The sequence below is a fragment of the Choloepus didactylus genome, chromosome 17, assembly GCF_015220235.1.
Source record: "Choloepus didactylus isolate mChoDid1 chromosome 17, mChoDid1.pri, whole genome shotgun sequence".
NCBI classification, from domain to species: Eukaryota; Metazoa; Chordata; class Mammalia; order Pilosa; family Megalonychidae; genus Choloepus; species Choloepus didactylus.
The window spans coordinates 73,701,068-73,718,356 of record NC_051323.1 but is presented as its reverse complement, the minus strand read 5'-3'; the positions used below and the strand labels follow the sequence as shown (position 1 = coordinate 73,718,356).

The following is a 17,289-nucleotide window of genomic DNA, read 5'->3' as shown; positions in this document are numbered from 1 at the left end:
CTGCATGACCCTGGCAAGGAGCTGACCCTGCAGGACAGAAGGCAGGTGGCCACTGCCCCACGTGCAGAGGTGACCTCCTCTCCAGGAAGCCACATTCCTCTGGTGGCAGAACTTGCTTCTCAGCGTCCACTGACACCCTGAGAGCATTCCAGAAAGACCAACAACTTCACGATGGAAGAGAATCTCGAGGGGTCGGGTCTGCGGGGGGCATTGAGGGAGAGCGGGGTGGGGAGCCGGCTGCATCTTCGTCAGGGGCGGGAAGCGCCGAGAGCATTTGCCTGAGCAGGGTTTGCTCCCCCTCGCCCGTTTATTTTCTCGAAAGCTGAGATTCTGGAAGGAGAAGATGTACAAGTCTAATGTGTGACCCTCTGTGGGGTAGGATCGTGGCTGAAAGGGCCCAGAAGAAATGGCCTGGTGTTTAAAGGCTTTTTCAGTGATGACCCTAGGGTCAGCTGCTTTACTACATTTGTCCTCAAAATGAGGGGCTTGGCCCTGTGGAGTGGGCTAAGCGTGGTGCATGCTGGGACGGCCAGCAGACAGAGGCAGAGACGGTGGGGCTGGAAAGACACGTGCTGGACCCGGGCTTGTGCTGGAGGGGAGGCTCCGACCTGCTCGAACTCGTTTAATCCTCCAAACCCTGAGGACGCAGGTGCCAGTAGGTGACAGACTGCACCGGGCCCCTCTCTCCAGCGGAGGGGCAGGTTTGTCCATCTGCCACTGGAGCCCGTGTCCTCTCCACCGTGTCACCTTCCCCCAGGACCCAGAGCGGAGCAGGCTCACCGCTCATCCCTGTCTAACCAGCAGTTCCTGCTCACTAGCAGGAAACTTAGAGTATGACCAGCTAGACCTAAAGTTTACCTTAATAATCACCAAATAAAGTCTCATCAGCTGTTGTTACTTCCCACGGTAATGAAATTTTAACAAATAACTGCATGTACTTCCTGCAAAACTTATTTCATCAGAAGGCATGGCTTTGGTGGGCATATCAAATATCTGCTCCTGAAGACTCGTCTTCATGATAATCTCCGGGAAGTTTCTCCATCCGTCACGTGGGACAGTGTAAGGTGTCACAGCAGGAAAAAACAAAACGCCCACAACCCGTCTTTCTGCGAGTTAAGGCACCACTACATCTGACACCTTATTAATGTTACATAAGCACATTTTAGAAGGGTGCGTTGTTTTCTCCTCTCTACCGGCCAACTATGAGCAAAAATCCTTCCAAGAACAAGATGTGACCACTGTGCCTTTAAAATCATGGTGATCAAGATCACCTATATTTATTTTTTAAAGGTTTAAAGCCCAGATTTTTCCTTCTGTGAAACTGATGGCTTATTCAGATCGGCCCAATGCTAGATCCCATCTGAGATCCATCACCGGAGGGAGGTGGAAGGGCTGCTCAGCTCCGGCCCAGCACCCAGCACCATGGTCCAGCTCGTTGTGGGACTTGCACAGCCCGGGGCCTTGCGGGTTTGCAGCTGGGCTCAGCCCTTAGTGAAGGGGGTTAGAAAATGCCTGTTCTTCTCCTTCACCTCATGTCTCAGCTAAACACAAAGGATGACAGTGCTTGTGGGAATCAGAGATCCGCAGGATGGCCTGAGGGGTGTCCACCTTCTTCACGGGAGACCTTTCCCCACCACGTGGCCCGAAACACGCAGGCTCACGTCTGGCCCTAAGACTGGAGACGCTGAAGCTGCAGGCACGGACACCTGGCAATTAAACTTCAGGTGGCCACGGGCCTGGCAACACCCCCTTGGGTATTTTAAAGATTTGGGGTGTTAGGGGTGCAGGTTTGGCTCAAAGGCCAGGGAATGGGTGCACCATCCTCTGGCCCCTCCTCGTTCTCCCTGAGGAGCAGGAGCACATGTGGATGGGCCCCCTCCCCTCAGACCCCACTCCTGGAGCCGCAGGGGCAGGACCCTGCAGCAGAGCAGAGTAACTCCCCAGCCAGCTGTGCGGGAACCCCCAACCCTGGAGCTCACTTGCGCCCAGCAGCAACGCTCTCTCTCCTGCTTTGTCATCAGTGATACTCTGAAAACCCACAACCGCACACAAATTAGGTAAATAAATATCCCTTCTCCTGCCTTTAAGAAAGCCAGGGGCAGCAGCTTCTGAAAGTCCAAATTTAAGTGGTTGCTGAATAGAATTCAGAGCAGCCCAGAAGCTGCGAGACAGCGACTCACAGCCGAGGCCCCGGGACTTCAAGGTGGTCACTCCTCCCCTGGGCAGAGGGCCCCAGGGGCAGCGTGTGCGTGGTTATGACAGCGGACTCCAGCCGTTCCTTGCTCCTCAAGTGTCAGCTTAACACGGAGAACCCCAGCTTTATCCACCCAAGGCATGGCTTGTCCAAGAGGGGAACATAATCTATTTTATCACTCACATGAGAGTATGTTGCATGGGTTTAAAACGGCCATGTCATGCGCTGAGACGTCACGCGTGGAGAGGAGGTGGTGACCCAGCCCCAATCCTCCAGTCCCAGTGCGGGGGGAGCCTGCTCTTCAGGACCCGCTCCCCTCGCCGAGGTTGCCGCCCTGCTGGTCAAATCCCCCCGCCAGCCCACGCCTTGCAAAGCTGCCCCCGGACCAGCAAGTTATCATAGACACGAAACTCGGGGAAATGGGAGCCAAGATTAAGGCTTGACACATTCACGACTCCCTTTGGTCCTGACGACAGAAAACCGACACAAAGGCGTTTCACTTCCTTGAAACAGAATGGCTGCCCTGGCCGACCGCTCAGACAGGAATTACAAGGTCAGGGGACCGACTGTGTCGGACCAACAAGCATCAGGAGAACAGGTCATCAAGACCACATCTCCTGATAAGACCTGAGTTTCTGCCCCAAGAATGAAAACAAGTGTAGGCCAAAGACTGACTGTGGGCTCCAGCCACCTGCTCCGCTGGCCCCGCCGGGCCTCTCAGAGGGCCCCCCAGGCACCCAGCACTCCCAGCGCCCTCCGCGCAGGTGAGGATGGCGACGCCGGGTGGAGCCAGCTCACTTGCCTTTATGATGGTGCCGAGGCCCGTGTCGTGCAGCAGGGACATCTCCGGGGGGCTCCCGGGCAGCCCGTCATCCTCCGAACTCACACCGGTGTCCTCTCCCCGCTTGGCAGGAAGGCCTCCTGTAGGAGGTGGCGGCCCCATTTTCACGTGACACTGTATTTTTAACTAGATTGGAATAAAGAACATTTGCTCTTATTTTCACCAGTGACATTTGTCAACAAATCCTCCTTCTCCAACTCATTCATTCGGGACATCTTTTCAATGCCCTTGCCTGGTGCAGGGGACTGAGCTGAAAGAGCAGCTGCCCCCACCCAGCTCTCCTGCCGCCATCTTGAATGATGAGTGGGAACCACTTAGAACGAGCCAAGACCCAGTCGTGACTAATGGTGTGTCTGCTGACAATTGTGACGTGCATGTCATCATACTCTAAAATATATCACACAAACCAAGCAGAGGCAATCTAAAACACTCTCCATTTGCAGCTGACATAAATACCAAGTGACGCTGCCAAGTACAAGCTTTTACCTGCAGAGCTTTAATCCGGTCGCACACGTTTTCTTGGGAAAACACCCGCACGGGCCGAGCAGGGTCCTGTCCCGACTCAGGAATGAAGATGCTGTCATGGGAGAGGGCTCGGCTGCCCAGCACAGCCCTCGACTCCCTAGGGTGAAAGAGGCACCGTGAGACTCTGCCCAGCTCCATCTCCCGCCGACCGCGTGAACCAAGCGGGGGGTGTGCATTATTGGCCCATCATTCGACAAGCCCTCGGCTGCATTTATTTTTCAACTGCCTCTGATTTCAGTTTATACCCATGCTGATAAATATCAGAATCAACTATTAAGGACATTGAAGTGACAGGAATTTTCCCAGCAGATCGGAAGGTTGTGTGAAGGCTCTTCATTACGGGAAAAGTCAAGGTCTGACGAGGTGTGAGGTCCAGGGTGGCACGACTGCAGAAAGGAAGGGTTGGCATAGGGCCGGGCCCCAGCTGGAAGGTTCTATGGGAGTCTGTTGTGAATGTCTGCAGGCGGTGAGGTCATTCCTTGGTGGGCCTGCGGCGGTGTTTGTGCAGTAGGCTAAGGGCTGTCTGACGGATGGATCCTCCAAAACACACACCCACAGCTGCGTTGAAGGGGGAATTTCACACCTGCAAGGCCATGCCCTATTGTTACCAAGCTTGATGCTCGTGTGACCTGTGCGTTAAGTCCCGGAGTGGAGATGATGGACCCTTCCTTCGTCACCACCCCAGCCCCTTCCCCAGCACCGAGTTCAAGGCTCTGGCTTGGCACTGACCTCCCAGGGAGTGGACAAAGCATCACAAGAGGATGTGGGAATTGGTGATCAGGCTTTCCAGCAGCAGCGGCTGCCAAACAATAGGTGCAAGGAGATGACTGAGACCTGACGACGACGAAGGAAGGCCTGCCTCTGCCACCCTGGACATCTGTGCGCACCGAGCCCCACCCCACCCATCCTGTCCTTCGTGGGGCCCTGGGGGCTCTGAGGTGTGGCCCTGTTCCCCTGTAGATCTAACGGGGTCGGTTCCTGCCGCTTTCTTTTATTACACTTCTTTCTCGCCCTCAATAGTAGGTTCCTATGGCTTCCCGAAGGGCGTGTCCTCACGTTTCTGGAAGGGATTCAAGCCAAGGGAAGTAACCCAGGCCCTTCAAGCCAGCGGCAGGTCTCAACACAAAGACCCCACGTGCAACTGCACTTCCTCCTCCGGTGGGTCTGAGCAGGCCCACGCCCTTGGGAAACCTGAACCACCAGGCTGGGTGCAACGAGCAATCGAACCTACACGGCAAGGCCTCCGTGAAGATGCTCTGGAAGGAACACAGAGCTCTTTGCATGAAACCACTGCATGCAGCAGTATCTGTACAAGCAAGAGACAAGACGCAATCCAAACGCCATAGGAGGGGTCAGACGGAGCAACCTACGGGATGTCCACACAGCGGGTGGCTGTGCCGCTGACCGCTCCATGCACCGATGGATGGGACCACCGGACCACACGAAGCAAACACAAAGCAAATGAAACAGCAGCGTGGGGGCAACGCGAACGGTTACTTTGTGCAGGGGAAGGGGGATACGAACATATATGAATAGAGATGAACAGATGTCTGTGTTTGCTTATGGTTTTTAGAATAAAAAATAGATGGATAAATACAAAATGAATAAACACGGTTCCTTTGATGGGGAAGGAAAGAACGAGATGTGGGTGGACAGGGTGCAACCCCCCCTACATTTACAGTCTTGTCTTTGAAACGATGTAAATGTTTTATACAGTTAAAAGAGGAAGAGAATAACCTCTAAAATTAGAAAACAAACAGAAACAAATAAACTTCATTGTCTATTGGGTTGTTGGAGTAGCCACAAAGAGAAAGGAATTATTTCAAGTGACTTTAAAGCACAGTGTTTTGACTCTTCATCCAGAAGGGGACAAATTCTATGAAAAAAAAAGGTACAAAGATATCAAATTGCAATCACTAGTCTTATTAGTAAGTGATAAAGTTGCTTTGAAATTATTATAATAATATCGTGGGAAAAAGAAATAAGTAATTTTGTTAATATCATTAGGAACCAAGATTTCTGGTAGAGAATACAAATATATAATCAAAGAAGTTAAGCAAAAGTTTTGTCATATTAAACTTGAATTGGAAATAGCATTATGAATTCATGATTATTAGTCTCTTAAAATAAAAAATATTTCCTAGCATTATCCACGGAAAAGGTTTAGAAGCAACACAACCAAATAGCAATGATTCATCCCTGGAAACTAGACTATCGTCTCTAAAAAACCATTTCACAATAAAAGGAACCAGAGCCTCCGGAAGAAACGGCTGGTTCCGGCCCGTGGCAGGAAACATGCAAAGTACACCTGGAACTGCTCATTGTGCAAGAAGCAAGGAAGTTTCCAAAGATGGATGAGGCCGTGAGAAAACACTCCAGGGGCTAATCTGAAGTGACCCCCAGTAGCCTAAGAAGGGACAATTTGAACATAAAAATGAAAAAAGGCAGCCATGGATTAAAGCAAATCAAATATATAAAAACCTATGTGTTCAGACAGATATTTCAAAAGAAAGAAAGAGAGAGAGAAGAAAGGAAGGAAGGTAGGTAGGTAGGAAGGAAGGAAAGAAGGAAAGAAGAAATTGAGAGAGAAAGAAAACCAGAACTCACTGCCACTAAGGGCAGTCACAGTTTACCGGGGGGTCAGTAAAAGAAAAGCCAGGCATTGCCCAGCCTTTCTCGCAGGAGCTGTTTCAGGGCAGCCAGGGCTGCTGAGGAACGTTCCTCACAGAGACTTCCAGCCGACCAGGGCAGAGTGGAACTGGAAAAGCCACCTCCCTCAGGTGACCAGCGGTCCCGGCAGTGACCACGAGTGGGGCTGAAACGAGGGGACAGCTGGAGGGGTCAGTCCCAGGGTCACCAGAGGTGAGTATGCGCCGTGTGATGTGATGTGACAGGAAGCACTGTCTATGACATTTCCTCGCTCCCCCGGAATTAAATGTTAATAGACCTCTGGAGCCACCTGCCAGGTGACTGGAAATCCAGAGAGCACAAGAATAGGTTCAGTCACCCCAAGAGAAGGTGTCCAGCCAGATCCAGACGTTCCGCAGGCGACTGGCCTGCTTCTCGAGCCATCGTGACAGGACATGGGAAGGGGGCTCTGAGGGGAGCTGTCGTGGGCTGAGGGACTGGACAATGGACAAGCACGGCCACCCAGACACGATGCATGGGCAGCGGCCTTTAAACTCAGAGGCTCCTCGCGGTTTGCCAGCGCCAACGTGCCTTGGCAGATGAGACCTTTTGCCAGCTTGGCCCCTGGTGACGGGGGTGAGGCTGAGGCAGGACAAGCCCACTGTGCCTGGCCCTGAGGAGATGGGAGACACGCAGACCCTCGCCGAGAGCCCCTGGATCTCCCTGTTCCCCAGGGCTGCCTCTAAAATCAGCACCTGCCCTTCCTGGGCTGCACCTCCTTCACTCTCAAGCTTCCTTTCCTGGCACCGAGCCCTGCAAAGGTTTACCATTGAGTGCTGGGCCCTGCTAGGTGCAGGGCGATAAAAAACCAAAAAGCACCCTGTCTCCGTCAGTGGGCTCCCAGGGGAGGTGGTGGACGGGTAGGCGGGGCTCTCCCTCCAGCTGTGCCCGGAGAGTGGGGGCCTCTCCTGTTCCGGGGCTGGAGGAGCCACCCCAGACCTGTCTCCCCAACACCAGAACCGTGTGTTCTCGTCAAGAGGCAGGGCCGCGCCTGGGAGTGGTGGCCACAGCTCCCCTGGGGCTGGCCAGGCCATGATGCTTAAGAACCAGCAACGTGATCAAGGCAAGAAGTGCTCCCCAAGGGTGCCGGGCACACGGGCCCGAAAATGCATGCACGGGCTGCCCCCACCACCCCGCTTCACGAGGTGCAAGGTGCGTCCACCCTGCTCTCTGCCATTCCGGGAAGGAAACAACCTGAAAGGGAAAACAAAACAAAATCCTTCCTCTTCAGTCATTTGGCGCCACCAAGCGGCCACTGCAAATTCTACACCTTCAGAAACAGGTGAAGAGGCTCAGGAGGGCCGCGGAGAGGGGCGTGGCGTGGGAAGGGTGGGGCATGGGGAGAGGGGCGTGGCGTGGGAAGGGTGGGGCATGGGGAGAGGGGCGTGGCGTGGGAAGGGTGGGGCATGGGGAGAGGGGCGGGGCGTGGGAAGGGTGGGGCATGGGGAGAGGGGCGGGGCGTTGGAAGGGGCGGGGCGTTGGAAGGGGCGGGGCGTGAGGAGTGGGCGTGGGGAGGGGCGGGGTGCAGGCGTTATCACAGCACACCCAAGCTGGGACTCCCACCCAGCTCGGTTTATTCTCCAATTCCGAGGGACCTCATTCCTCCTCAAGAGTTTTATCCGCAAACTAAGGGGCCAGTGTTGTTTAAAAGAAAATATGGAAGCTGGCATAGCAACAAACCTGTTTCTTTGTTTCTGTAGTCACAGAAATAATTGCTGGAATAAGTATTGTAACTACATTTTGATGACATACAAGTTACAAAAATAAGGACTTCTTTACAGGACCTCCTCAAATTTTCATCTCATCGGGTCTGTTTCCTTTCCTCCCTCCCTCCTTTCTCTCCCTCTCCCCTTCTCCCTCTCTGTTCTCCTTCTCTCTTTTTTTTCCTTCTTTAATGGAGACACTTCGTATTGGATTATTAGTTAAGTTCAATTGCATTTCTTTCTGGTTTACCATCCAGATCCTCAGAAGAGTTTTAAGTCAGATGAAACCAAGGGCTCACACCTGGTCGTGCTGCTTCCCTAAGGCTTGGTTTGCACGTTTGTAAAATGGCGTGTGTGTGTGTGTGTGTGGCACCTCCTCTCCCACAGTGATGATACGCTTTTAATATACTTGGCACCTGGTACACATAGGTACCCAGTAAGGTTTTTTTCTCAACTCTCTCCAATCTTGTGGACGAAAAGACAGAAAACACAACTTGTATGCAAGAACCTCCACTGGGATCTCCCAGGAGGAAAGTAGGCTCAGAAATCAAGTTATCAGGGTAATGAACAGAGGATTGGGTCCCCCTGGGTGTCGCCACCCATGAGCCTGAGGGCCGCAGAGGGCAACTTACTCGAGCTCATCCTCCGAGTCGTAGCCCACCGGCCCTGACTCGATGGCGATGACCTCCCTCTTCACCGGGCTCTGCTTCCAGGTGCTGCTTCCTGTGGACGAAGGCACTTCCTTCCTCTTCTTCTTCCCAAAGAACTTCTTAAAAGTTTTGAATTTAGACTTTTTCTTTCCTAGAAGGATTAAAAAACAAATAAAGTGCCACGAGGGTATGTCCATGTGGATCCAAATACTCACTGAGCGTACGTGAGAGGTGCACGTGAAAAGAGAGAAAGCAGAGAAAGCAAGAGGTTGGTCAATGCCTCAGTTATTCACTAAAAAAAAAAAAAAAAAAGCCCTCCACCATACGGAAAACGCAGCATGTCACTTTTGCACACCTGAAAACAAATCTTTATTTCTGTTTCGTTTGAACATCTAATTTAAAAAACAAGAAAGAAAACTTAGGACCACAATCACAGAATAAAATAAACAAAAGAAAAACACAAGCTTGAAATCAACAAAATGAAGAGGGAAAGGTGTGTGATAACCCAAATTCTTCTAGAAAATGCTTTACTCAGCCTGGACATAAGCACGAAGGCAGTCGAGGAAGCCAAGCCCCCTGGGGGAGAGGTGCCTCGCTGGAGTGTCAAACGCCAGGAGATGCCAACAACTCTGGGTGAGAAAAATGACCCCACGGTTGACTTCCATGGTAGGAGGCCGTGGCCGTGGCCGTGCTGGGCCAACTCTGCCCTGCTCCTGGGCTGTTAGAATCTGCAGCACTTTTTAACATTTTGTGATATCTTCTCCAATGTTACTTTCATTCTCACCCCAAATTCTGTCATCTCAAAGATCTATGATTTCACTTTAGCAGCTCAGCAAAGTTCATTCCTTTCCTTCTAAATATTTATGAGAACTAACAGTAGAAAGATACAGTAACACAGATTACCAGGAGGCTATCTAATTTATCCTGAAAATCTGCTCAATTTATAACTTTATTAGTTTTATAAGTAAATAATTTTGTAAACCACATCCCATTTAAAAAACAACAGGATCTTTTGAATTTGTTCCTATTAATGTTCATTTAGGAATTTTGCATAATCTTGCTTTAATGTGGAGAATTCTTTAGGGTTAGTTTAGCAGGCGTGCCTACATTGTTTTTTAGCTGGAACAAATACTGGATCAAAGGGAAATGAGTTAATCAGTGTCTTATTAACTTTTATAGATCTAAATTTTTTTTTTATAATCACAAAATGTTTATATGGTTAACTGATAGTTCTCAAATAGAGTTTATTATTTTAAAGGCTCTGGAGAGTTTTCTGTATTTGGTCAGCGTATTGTCTGGCCTTTGCCTAGTCAAAAAATAGCTATGCATCCTGTGACGGCCTGAACAAATAAACAGTGTCACTGTCCTTTACAAAGATACTGGGTAAGAGTGTAGCTTCAGAGACCACAATGTAACCACGGTAGCACTAGAGTTCCACTTGCAAGGGTTAGTCAGCTATGCATTAGGGGGCTGTTTTCACCTGCTGGGCTTTGTAATTCAGTTTATTTCATGGCTACAAGATTATTCAAGTTTTCTACTTCTTGAATCTCTTTTAAGTTATATTTTCCTGGGACTTTGTCTAATTTTTCCAAGTATCAAATTTATTGGCACAAAGTTGTTAACCATAGTCTCTTATTCTTGATTTAGTATCTCTAGCATCTGTAGTGATGCCTCTTTTTATTCCTGAATTATTTGTGCTTCCTCTTCTTTCCTTGATCAACTGCATCAGAGATTTGACAGTTTTATTTGCCTTTTAAAAAAAGTTTGACTTTGTTCATTCTCTCTACTGCATGCTTATTTTTATATTTTAAAAGTTTCTGCTCTTACTTTATTCTTTCCTTCCTTCTACTTTCTTCAGGACTATTTTGATATTTTCTTAACTTCTTGAGATGAATATTTAGCTTACCAATTTTCAGGTAATATACATATTTTAGGCAATACATTTCCCTCCACATGTGTTTTAGCTACATTCACATATTGTAACATGTAGTACTTTCTTTATTGCTCTGTTGAAAATACTTTCTAATTTCCATTATAGTTCTTTCCTAGACCCGTAGGGGATTTAGATGAGTACGTCTTACTTTCCAAGAACTTGGGTATTTTTCTAATTTTTTATGTTAGTGGATTCTAGTTTAATTACATTGTGGTCAAAGAATATAATCTGCATGATTTGAATCCTTTCAAATTTGTAGAGACTTGCTTATGTTTAGCATATGGACAATTTTTGTAAATGTTCCTGCAGTGCTTGAAAGCATGTGTTTTCTTCAGCATTCTATATATGCCAATTAGGACAAGGCTAAGAAAATTTTAATCATGTTGTCTAAATACTTTATATATTTACCAATTTATTGTCCATTTGTTCTATCAATTACTGAGAGAGATATGTTAAAAATTACCCACTCTGTAGATTTTATTATTTATCTTTAGTTGTCAATTTCTGGTTTTTATCTTTTGACATTATGTTGGTGCACAGAAATATAAAATTATCTTGCTGAAGAATTGCAACTTTTGTGAAGTGGTCCTCTTTATTTCTGCCTGAAATTTTGTTTTGACTGATATTAATAAAGCTATGCCAGCTTCCTTTTGTCCAGTGTTTGCTTATATGTCTATTATATTCTTTTCAACTTGTTTGAATCTTGATTTATAAGGTATATTCTTGTTAATAGCATATAGTTGGAGTTTCAAAAATCTAGTCTGACAATCTTTAATTTTTAAATGGAATAATTAATATAATCAGAACACTTACATTTAATGTAATTTGATGTATATTAACTGTGCCAGTTTGAATGTATTGTGTCCCCCAAATCCCATTATCTTTGATGTAGTCCTGTGGGGCAGACGTTTTGGTGCTGATTAGATTTGCCTGGAATGTGCCCCACCCAGCTGCAGGTGATAACTCTGATGAGATATTCCCATGGAGGCATGGCCCCACCCATTCAGGGTGGGCCTTGATCAGTGGAGCCACATAATTGAGCTGACTCAAAGAGAAGGAACTCAGTGCAGCTGTGAGTGATGTTTTGAAGAGGAGCTACAGCCAAGAGGGACACTTTGAAGAAAGCACAGGAGCTGCAGATGAGAGACAGTTTGAAGACGGCTGTTGAAAGCTCTGGAGAAGCTGAGAGAGGACAGATATCCCAAGTGCAACTAAGAGTGACATTTTTGAGGAACTGCAGCCTAGAGAGGAGAAAGCCAGTTTGAAACCAGAACTTTGGAGCAGATGCCAACCACGTGCCTTCCCAGCTAACAGAGGTTTTCCGGACACCACCGGCCATCCTCTAGTGAAGGTACCCAATTGCTGATGTGTTACCTTGGACACTTTATGGCCTCAAGACTGTAACTGAATAACCAAATAAACCCCTATTATAAAAGCCAATCCATCTCTGGTGTTTTGCATTCAGGCAGCATTAGCAAACTAGAACATTAACTTACCATATATTTACTTACATTTACTGTATATTAGTTTAATGCATATTAAGAAAAAATGTTTGCCCTTGTTCTACTTTTTCTAAAACTCCTTTCATACCATTTTTTGGATTAACTGACTTTTTTTTTTTAATCATTCCACTTCTTTGTAAGCTTTACCTTCTGTTTCTGTGTTTTCAGTGGTTACTAGAAATTTTATTACACATTATGTTATAGGACAATAAAAGGACCTTAGAATACTGTAATTCCATGTTTTATCCTCTAGTGTTTTAATTCTGCTTTTTAAAACCCCTAAATGTTATTCAATGTTCATTTAAATGTCTCTGCTTATCACTTTCTTTGCTCCTCATTCCTTGTCCCAGACCATCCATAATAGGTTGTCCTGCTGCCTAAAGTACATACATCCTTTTAGAATTTTCTTTCATGAGGGTCTATTGGTGGAAAACTCAGTTTTTGTTTGTCTGAAAATATCTTTATTTCTCTTTTATCTCTAAGATATATTTTTCTGAGTTCTGAAATGCTAGGTTGGCAGTTATTTTTTCTATTATTATTTCACCGTCTTGTGGCTTCCATTGTGCTGTTGAGCTGGCAGTGGTTAGTCTTAATCCTTTAAAGACAATCTCTCTTTTTTTTTTTTTTTTGCTCAGATAGAGTTTTAAGATTTTTTCATTTTGTCTTTGTCTTTCTGTAGTTTCATGCTGTATGGAGTTCCTTTTACTTATCCTTCCTAGGATTCATTTCGCTTTTATGGATTGGGTTGTATTTTTTAATCAATTTCAGGAAATCCTCAGCCACTCTTTTGTCTCCTTTTGAGATTCTGCTCAAATGCATGTTACACATTTTCACTTATCTCGATGCCTCTGGTCCTCCCTCTGTATTTCCCATCGGTTTATCTTTCCATGCTCAATTCTGTAAAATTTCTTGTGATCTAACTTGAGCTGGCATAATCTGCTGTTAAACCCAATCACCGAATTTTAAATTTTAATAATATTTATTTTCTTTTAAAATCTATGTCACTTCAAAAACATTTTTAGAATTACATTCAAACAAAATTCACTCTCTCTGGTGTATGGAGTGAGTTGTATTATCACTACCACAATCAAGAATCAGGACTGCCCATCACACACACACCCCAGAACTCCCTCAGGCCAAACCCTGTGGTCAAACCCTGGCCCTGCCTTTGGTCCCTCCCAGCCCCTGATCTCTTCTCTGTCTCTGTAGATTTGCCTTTTCCAGGATGTCATGGAGATTAAGTCTTTTGATTCTGGCTTCTTTCACTCAGCATGATGCATTAGAGATTCATCCATGTTATTGTCCATAGTTAGGTTCCTTTTCATTGCTGAATAGTATTCCACCGTGTAGATGCACTAGTTTGCTTAACCATTCACCAGTTGTTTTCAGGTTTCAGTAATCATAAATAACGTTGCTATAAACATTCTCTATAGGCTTGTTTTGTAAACATAAAATTTCTTTTAAGTACATACTGAGGTGTGGGATTGTTGGATGATATGGTAAATACAAACTTACCTCTAGAAGAAACTGCCAAAGTGTTCCCCGAGTGGCAGGTGAGCTTGCGTTGCCAAAGGGTTCCAGATGCTTCACATCCCGGCCAGACCCGGGTGTCATCAGGTTTGCTGTTGCTTGTTTGTTGTCATTCTATCAGGTGCACGACGGTATCACACTGTAGGTTCAGTCTGCATTACCTAATGCTCTATGATGTGGAACATTTTTTCCATGTGCTTATTGCCATCTGCATATCTTCTTCAGCAAATATCTTTTAAAATCTTTTTCCCATTTTAAAACTGGGTTGTGTGCTTTCTTATTGTTGAATTTTGAGAGTTCTATGTGTCTTCTGGATATGAGTCCCTTGTCAAATGTGATTTTCTCCCAGTTCATGGCTTGTCTCCTCATTCTCTTAACAGTGTAGTGTCTTCATAGAAAAAAAGTGTTAGATTTTGATGAATTCCAAGTTATTAATTGTTTTCCTTTTAGGGATTGAGCTTTTGGTGTCATATCTAATAACTCTTGTCTAATCTGAGGTCACAAAGATTTTCTCCTATGTTTTCTTTTAAAGGTTTTATAGTTTTACATTTAGGTCTATGATACATTTGGGGTTAATTTTTGTATAATCTGAGAGGCATAGGTCAAAGTTCATTTTATATATATATATATATATATATATATATATATATATATATATATATATACACAATTGTTCTAGCATGATTTGTTGAAAAGACTATTCTTTCTCCACTTTGGGTCTTTGTCAACAATCACTTGACCATGTGAATATAGGTATATTTTTGGACTCTCTAATCTGTTCTATTATGCATCTATCCTTTTGCCAGTACCACACTGTCTTGATTACTGTAGCTTTATGGTAAGTCTTAAATCAGGTGGTGGGAGTCCTCCAACTTTGTTCTTTTTCCAAATTGTTTTAGCTATTCTAGTTCCTTTGCTTTTCCACATAAATTTCCACTGCTGGGCAGCTTGAGATTCTCAGGACTTGAATCTCTCTTGCTCTCTTTCTCCCTTCAATTCACTGAGACCATCCTGTCATCCTGCTTGGAATTCCCCTCCCCACTCTGTGGTTTGGAATGTGCCTGCTGGTAGAAAGCCAGGGTGATCATAGGGTTACCTCATTTTTTCACCCTATTCTCAAGGACTACAATCTTACACTATTATAGGTGGTAATTATAGGGCAATGCCTGCAAACATTGATTTCAAATATTTTGTCCAGTTTTCTAGTTGTTTACAGCAGGATGGTAAATCTGGTCCCTTTTGTTTCATTATAGTAAAAACTTTTTTTTGGTATATATGTTGCAAATATTACCTCCAAGATTGTTATTTAACTTTTTGGCTTTTTTATATTGTTTTTTGTTCTAAAAATGTTTTCATACAATCAAATGTTTCAATTGTTTTCTTTATGATCTGTACTTTTTATATTTTATTCAAGACATCATTCCTGAACAAGAGATCATTAATATATTTTCTTATAGATTTTTCTATTTTGTATTTTTTTCTTTTTCATATTTTTGTAATAATTTTGCACTTATCATTGTTTATGGTATGGTACAGGGATATTATTTTTCTATATGGAAAACAAATTTTCCTGGTAAGATTTAATGAACAGTCCTTTACTTTCCTACTTATTTACCATAAAATAAATTACACAGATGTAATTTTTAATTGATGTATAAAAAAAAAAATTTCCACTGCTGGGATTTTGATTGGGATTAAACTGAATCTATATCTCAATTTGGGAAGAACTGTCATCTAAGTAACACCAAATCTTCTAATTTGGGAACATGGTATGTCTCTCCATGTATTTAGGTCTTGGAGTATTTTGTAGGTTTGTAGTTTTCAGCATATAAATCCTGCATATATTTTGTTAGATGTATAACAAAGTGTTTCATTTTTGGGGAGTGCTATTGTAAATGGTACTTTTTAAAATTACATTTTCCATTTTTTCATTGCTAATACACAGAAATACAATTGGTTTTGGGATACTGACCATACATCTTGAGACCTTACTAAACCTGCTTAATAGTCCTAGGTGCCTTTTTGTATATTTTGTAAAATAATGACAGTTTTATTTCTTCTTTCCAATCTGCATGCCTTTTATTTCTTCTTCTTGCCTTACTGCACTGACTGAGTGCAATGTCACCTTCTACAGTTTCAAATTCCTTCCAGATATTTTCAAACTTTTACCAGCATCAAACACAGTATACACAATATGCAAAGTTGTTTTATGCTGTGTATCTGATATTTCTGGTTCCGATGCTTTCCTAAGTTTTTTTTTTTTTTTTTTTTTTCCTATTGTTTCTGCTGGTTCTCACTCATGGTGCCTTTTTTCCTTATGTGCTGGTTATCATTGAACATATACTTGTCATTGTACTTAAAATAGTATTTGCTGCAATAATTTGAAGTCCAGACAGAAGTCCCCTTCCTTTGGAGAAGACTGTTTGCTTCCACCAGGTGCCAGGGGTTACATCTGGTCCAGCAACACGATTAAGCAAGTTCAAGAGCTGAGGTTCTCTGATACAGACTCAAGCTGCAAATCCACACAAGGGTTGGTTTGCTCCAGGCTCAGCCCCTGGGGCTCCTGACGTATCACAGGGAGGGTCTTCTATTAGCAGATACTGTATGGCCCTGAGCTTTGGTACCTGACTCTCTCCCCAGCCCCCTACCCCATGAAGACATGAAAGAGAAATTCAGATTTTCCAAGATTGGCGATATTTTTTTAGAGAAAAAGTGGCTTCTATGCTCACTTATCTCTCTAGGTTATCATTTTTATTTCAGTTCTGCTCTAGTTATTTCTTACTGTCTTTGCAGCTTTTCTTTTATTCTTTTAAAATGATTTTTTTTTTAATTTCTGTTCCAGAATTTTTACTTTTCAGTGGGAAGGGATTGGTCTAAATAACCTAGCTTATTATTGTTTCAAAAAAGAATACTTTGTTTTTCTCTTTATTTTTTTAAAACTGATTCTGCAAGGTGACTGCTATAAAATCCTGAATCAGCACTGATTGAGGTTGTTTCAGGCTATGAAATACTTCTTCAACATATTTGTTCAAAATAAGTTATTCAGTGTCCCATGAAATGAGAATATTTGGAAACTCCATATTTTGTCAGGGTCCATTATAAAAGCCTCACCTTATATTTGGGGTAATTTTGGTATCTAGTAAAATGTAACAGAGGAAAAGTGAGTCTAATGTGGAATAATAAGAAAAACATATCTATAATATATGAAATAGTGTCTCTAATAAAATTACTTGAAGCTAACTGCTAGCCACTAGGGTTTAATATTATTAGAGTCTTTCCTCTTGAACTAGATAAAAGAAAATCACTATTGGCATTTTGACTTCAAAGCGAGAGATGGAGACTTTTTACCAACATAAGGTAAGAATAAATGGCTGATTAGGGGGAAAGGTACATTGTAGTGAGACCACTGTGTCTTTACTGTCAATTTTACAACTCTATCAAGACATAAAAAGCAATATCTGAATAACAGCAGATCAATCACATCACCGGTAGCCCGAGGAACATGTTAGTCATGAGATGATTATTCCAGGACTGGAATTCCATTCAGTAGAACTGGAATTCAGTTCAAGGAGAATAAAAGTCACAAAGGAAAGGGATCAAAGGCTCGCTCTTGACGTAATTTTCTCCTGGATGGTCAGGCCGTCCTGTACTTGACCCAACCTCCTACTGATGTTTGGATCTTCTTGGATGATAAGTGATTCCATTTAGTCCCTCTTTCTTCAC

General features: G+C 44.3%; 1 protein-coding gene across 2 annotated transcripts in view; it reads right to left on the bottom strand.

Moving 5' to 3' along the window:
* CRACDL (CRACD like) overlaps positions 1–17,289 on the bottom strand; it is a 120,731-nt gene that overhangs the window by 27,461 nt on the left and 75,981 nt on the right. For both annotated transcript variants that reach the window (XM_037807507.1, XM_037807508.1), the window contains exons 3-5: positions 8,584–8,752; positions 3,522–3,657; positions 2,997–3,161 (exon numbers count right to left, since the gene is read on the bottom strand). In XM_037807507.1, coding sequence (XP_037663435.1) covers positions 2,997–3,161; positions 3,522–3,657; positions 8,584–8,752 — 470 coding nt within the window. The remainder of the gene's footprint in view (positions 1–2,996; positions 3,162–3,521; positions 3,658–8,583; positions 8,753–17,289) is intronic.